Genomic DNA, 6,000 nt, shown 5'->3' with positions numbered 1-6,000 from the left:
TAATATTGTCGAGCCACATCGGCTTAACAGACCAATTTTCGGACGGCCAAACAGCCCAGCTAGAATCACCTAGGGGAATAGTTACAGACGTGTGTTGACAATAAGCGTCTGTACTAAACTACAGACGCTCGTACATGGCGCGCGTCTGTAAGAAAACGAATCACAGACACGTTTTAACACCGCAACAGTAACAGGCGTCTGTAAGGATCTTTTACAGACGCGTGTTAACTTCCAGTTATGCAATCGCGCGTCTGTGATTTCCTTTTTTTTACACCGTATCCGTATCCGAATACTTAAATCGTATATTTATGATGTCGACATCTAATCTTATCTTATCCGACATGATTGATATTATCGGTATTCGAATCCGAATCCGACCAAAAATATGAAAACAAATATGATATCAATGATATCCGTTTGTATCCGATCTGTTTTCATCCCTAGTTCTAAATATGAACGTCATGTAGACAAGGCTAACCAACAAAAATATAACGTAAGACCTTGTTGGGAAAAAAGAGTTTAGGATTATACCCAGCGGCACCAGAGCCGGTTGCGCTAGTTGACATATATAGCACTTGTTGGTGTAGTCATCCCGCTCGATGCCGTGTAGGTATGTTGCAGTGCCGATCAACCTGATGATGTGTGCGGCCACCAAGAAGAAGAGGATGACGTGAGTAGTCGTGCCACCAGCGACACTCTCCAAAAACATGATTGCCGCCCTTCACCAGTGCAGATGAACTCGGAGACGGCAGGCGTTCTGGAGACCTACTCTCCCAATTTCTGTGCGCACAGGAATCGGGACGGAGATGACAGATAGCAGCGCAACAGCAATGTGATGATGTTTTGTAGAAGGAGTTCACCTTATATACAGTGACACAAGAAGACAAAGGGCCAGATGCACGAAGAATTAGTGGTCATCATGTCATTGTCCGTTACCAGTAACTTATAAAACCGACAATTCAATTGTCTATTCTAGTAACGAAAATCACTATGACACCATAAACCACTAAATCATGATTCACCATCACATAATGGTCATCATGCACTTAACCCTCATCAGCCCATAAGTTACACCACATAAAAGATCCAACTTAATACACATAGCATTATCTTAGATCTTAGAATTTTAATTAATTTAGTTACTGAATAAAAATTAGAAAAACCTAGTTAAATCCAACAGCAACAGGGAAATTAGGGATACAACAGGTCAGGTGTGGAGGTGGAGTAAAAAACCGTCCTTTTAACAACACTAGTGATATTTGGCCACACCAACCATCAATGAGACAAGCTGGTGCAATGTGATACCCGGACCCACATTCTCGGGTCTTGGGTCACCCGTGGGTGTGTTAATAAGAGGCTAGTTTATAATAAAGAAGTTATGAAATCTTAGATAAACTAGCACACAATTATCAATTTACCATCACTAATGAATCTGAAGTTCACAATAACTTTAATTTAGTCTTATATTGTATAAACCACATAATTCATACAAATCATCCTAAATTTTACATAGGCTTGCACCAAACACTAGTTGTTTACTTGTTCATATCTTGTGCCAGTGTCTTTGCTTGTTAGCTTGTTTACCTCTAGTGCTAGTGCTTCTAGTGTACCAGTGTTCGTTCTGCTCACTAGCATGTATAGAAGCTCTCGGTTGCTTATCTCTACTATAATTGAAATCTTCTTCAAGTCACCTCCCTCCTTCAAGATCAACGGCCCAGAACACACCAACTAGGAATCCAACGTCTGAGATTAAGATGTTAGAAGCCGCTTCCAACTCTCCTGGATCCTCTTCTCTACGTAACGAGTCGCTCCTCCCCGCACCACCTAGGTTCGATTCCTACTCCAATTGAATTTCTCTAGGAAAAACTCCGCTTTCTCCCTTCATACCTCCCTCCATTTGTCGCTCCTCCTCTTCCTCTCTTGCTGGCCAGACCTCCGCCATGGCCGGCCCCATGGCTAGAGGGCGGCCCCTTGGCAGCGGCCACTAATGGCGCAAGGGCAGGGCAGCGCGACCGCGTAGTGGAGGGATGCGCTGCGCGTCTTCGCTGCCTCGGCGACCGGGAACGCGGCCGTGGCCCCCGTTGCAGTCCACGCCTCGCTCGCCCTGACTGTCGCCGGTGCGCGCGGCGATACGCGGCGGCAGGTCCTCTAGGTGCTGGGCGTCGGGGCGCATCCGCCGGCGGCGGCGTCGGCAGTGCACGGCGCAGGGGGCAGCAGGGACTCGGTGGCGGCTGCGGATCCCGGCCGCGGGGTTCGGCGCGCGCGGGGCGGAGGGCGCCACGCGCCGCCGCCGTCTCCGGGCAGGAAGGAGGGTGTGGGAAGATGATGATGACGCGGGCCCCGATGGGGCCGATGGAAGGCGCGGCGGTGGACGAGGTGGTGCGCCGCCTCGTGGAGGGCGGCCGTGGCGACCCAGGGGTCAGCGGCGGAGAGCACCCACTTGAGCGCGGCGAGGCGGTCGTCGTACCTGGCCGGGAGCGGGTGCTCGGGCGCCAGGCGGTAGTCGACGGACACGACGAGCGCCGGGCACGCAGCGGCCAGCCTGTTGAGGAAGAGGTGGTAGCCGGGCGACGCGGCCGACTCGGCCACGAAGCCGCCGCCGTGGACGTACACGACGACGGGCAGCTTGGCGCTGGCGCTGGCGCCGTCGGCGGCCACGGGGGGCAGGTAGAGGCGGGCGGAGTAGGAGCCGAGGTGGACGTCCTTGGACTGGACCCCCGTGGCGGCGTCGTGGCCAGGATCCACGGGCGGGGCCACCAGGGGCCGCTCGATGCGGCCGCTCTTGTAGATCCGGAGCAGCGGGCCGAACTCGCGCACGACCTCGTCGGACGGGTTGGGGGCCGGGATGGGGAAGGGGAGCAATAAGGAAGGCTTGGACGACGCCATGGCGAACACGCGCGCGCGCTCGTGAGAGGCTGGGTGGGTGGAGGTGTGGAGTGAGAAGTGAGAACCGCGGGCTGTTGGAGTTGCGGCCGCTTCTTTGGCGTGCTTTGCCTTGCTCGCGTCGCGTCGCGTGGCCGGCGAGGTGGTTGGTTGGTTGGTAGCGGACGCGCTGAGGTGCCCCCGTTTGCGTGGATGGAACGGGTGCAGCGGAGCAGCAGTCACCGACAGGTCCGGCCACGCGCAACGTGATGATGGACTTGGTCTACGCGTCGCCGGCGCTGCTGACTGCTGACCTACTCCCTCCGTCCCAAAATAAGTGTCGTTTTCGCTTCCCGAGAAATAACTTTAACTAAATATATAGTAAAAAATATTAATATTTATAATACATAATTAATATCATTAAGAAGCTCTTTAAGTCTAGTTTTTTAATAAATTTATTTAGAGATATAAATATTGTACGTATTTTCTACAAATCGAGTCAAACTTGTGGCACGAAAACCTAAAACGACACTCTTTTTGGGACGGAGGGAGTACGTTGTACGTGAGGACATGCACTGCACTGATGCATGGCTTCAGATCTGAATTAATTACTCATCCCGTCCATAAATGTCTTATTTCTAAAAGAGTCAATATTTTTTAAATTTAACTATAAATATATCATATAATATCAATATTTACATTTATTTAGTGAATTGTAAGAATCAATATGGGCTTGGAGAAAAAAATCATGCTTCAATAAAAGAATTTAGGGAGGGAAATTCAGACATTTTAGAAGAACCACCGGTATGGGCATTATTCAGGTTCAGGATAGGATCGAGTGGAAGAAGAGCCTTCTTTTGGTATGAGCTGTCTAAATTTAAGTTGATGTATATAGAGAAAGGAAAAATCAGTATATGACATTTTTTTTGTTTTTCATGTCTTTACATCTAGAACAAGTTGCTTTCTGATTGGACTATCATTTTACTTTAAGGTAACATGAGCATTTTAGCCCTTGAATTTATAGTATAGTTTAATGTCTGAGCTTAACAATCATAGTGTAAAGATTTACAAAAAAAATATGGTGTATATACGAAATGTGGCCTAGCATTAGCACGGGCGATATACTATATATACATGGTCATATACAATTGTGTGAAAGTTGATATGGAAAAAATACCATTGTCAGTTAGGTTGTTTTCACGTGCATCCTTAAAATGAAATCGTAGCGTTAGCACGGGCACACACAAGGAAGATAGTTTATCATTGCTGAGCTCAAGTGAGGACAAGCCAGATTTCGATCCTGTGGATTCCATAGAGATTCAGCACAACTCATAAACAGTTTCTGCTTGTATGGAATCACATTACACATAAAAAGCAAAAGAGAGCTAACTGGCTGGCCCCTAAATTTGCAAGTGTAGAGCTATATGGTTGTTCCCTAAATCTGTGCCGATGTTCTCTTCTTACTTCATCTGAAATTGACATTTAGTTCTTAGAGAATTTGTGACTGCACAAATGTGGACGCTATGTCGATTCTTCCTGCTCTATAGAAGAATAATTATCTAGAGATTTTGTCAATGTTTGTAATACAATGTGTGTGTGATAAGTTTGTGAAGGGGCTCATTCATGTACATGGTTCGAATCTGAAGGAGTTAGCAAATGTTGGTTGCTTTCAAGTCTTTACAGATTCTTACTCTATGCAATACTGCTCTAGGCAATAGTTTTCTTTTGGAAGTATCAGTACCATTATTATATTACTTTTATACCAATATTCAGAAGCAACATGGAGCTGCATAAACTGACTTGCTTTTATGATTTATTTTTTCTAGATATAACCGTAGCGTTAGCACGGGCAATATACTAGTTTAAGTTTAGTTGCATAAGTACATGTGGCCTTGCTTAAACCTTTTTTTAGGAAACAAGGGGCTCAGGAGCCCCTATTGAAATTTTATTAAAATAGCAACCAAGAGGGTTAAAAAAACGAGTCCAAAAGGAGAAAGAAGAGGAAAAAATAACAACAAAGTAGAGCAGAAGCAGAAGCAGGAGGGGAGGGGGGGGTTTAAGGGACAAAGAAAGAGATAAATAAAATTGGGCAATTTACAAAAGCTGCTGCAGCCATGTTTCTATAAGGAGAGGGGGGGGGGTACTTCTTCTTGGTTCTCCACAGAAGCTTCCTGAAGTTATCCTTGAAGATTTCCAAACCACTCAAACTGCTGGCTGGGATTGCTCCGAAGATCACATCATTCCTAAAGGTCCAGATGCTCCATCTCATAATGATAATAATCTCTATAAAGAAAGGAACACCTAACTGTCTTCTGAAATCTTCAAAGACCTGAGAGGGGCTTGCGTAAGAATTAACTGTCACTCCAATGAGATCCCAGCAGGCCACGGCCAGGCCATAGTCAAGGAAAAGGTGCTCCAGAGTTTCCTCAGCATTGCCAGCACAAAGAACATAATCATCCGAAGGCAAATGAAAGTGTTTCCTTCTCAGAATATTTCTTGTGTTGAGCCTGTCTTTGGCAAGCAACCAGAAGAACACCTTGTGCCAATGCTGCACGATCGGGCATTAGCACCGATCGGAAAGGGCCTGTTGCCCCCGATTCCCGAGCCGGTGCTGCCCTTCCGGGACTAAAGGCCCACCTTTTAGTCCCGGTTCGGGGAACCAGGGCTAAAACCATAGCAACCGGTGTTAAAGGGTCCTGCCAGGTTTGCCACGTTGCAGGACCCTTTAACACCGGTTGGTATTACCAACCGGTTTTAAAGGGTTTCTTTTTTTTTCCTTTTTTCGGTTCATTTCTTCGGTTCTATTTATTGTTTTTATATAATAATAATAGGTTTGTCAAGACATATTTTATGCTGATATAATAATATATATATTACACGCATATTAAGCATATATAAATGGAAATTATAGGCTTAGCTTTATAATTAAGCTTTGCCTATAATAAAATGAATATGCCACATCAATAATTAAATAGATGGATATGTAAAAAGCTTTATATATAGTTTTATAAGTACAAACTTCGTAACACATAATACATAGAGTTTTTTTTCTCCCAATCTCTAAAGCCGATACAAATGATCATCGTTGTTTAGAATAAGAGTTTCGTTGCCGTTGAAGTTAAACTCACTATTTGGATT

At 45.8% G+C, this 6,000-nt stretch overlaps 1 protein-coding gene across 1 annotated transcript; it reads right to left on the bottom strand.

Moving 5' to 3' along the window:
* Positions 2,149-2,886, bottom strand: LOC110437505 (probable carboxylesterase 13). Its single transcript, XM_021465971.1, has one exon. The coding sequence runs from the start codon at positions 2,884-2,886 to the stop codon at positions 2,149-2,151; it is 738 nt and encodes a 245-aa protein (XP_021321646.1).

The sequence above is a fragment of the Sorghum bicolor genome, chromosome 8 (assembly GCF_000003195.3).
Source record: "Sorghum bicolor cultivar BTx623 chromosome 8, Sorghum_bicolor_NCBIv3, whole genome shotgun sequence".
Lineage (NCBI taxonomy): Eukaryota > Viridiplantae > Streptophyta > Magnoliopsida > Poales > Poaceae > Sorghum > Sorghum bicolor.
Note: the sequence above shows the minus strand (reverse complement) of the source record. Positions and strands in the feature narration are given on the sequence as shown.

Bases quoted from the DNA above. Each gene is read 5' to 3' on its own strand.
- LOC110437505 (XM_021465971.1), bottom strand. From the start codon at position 2,886: ATGGCGTCGTCCAAGCCTTCCTTATTGCTCCCCTTCCCCATCCCGGCC.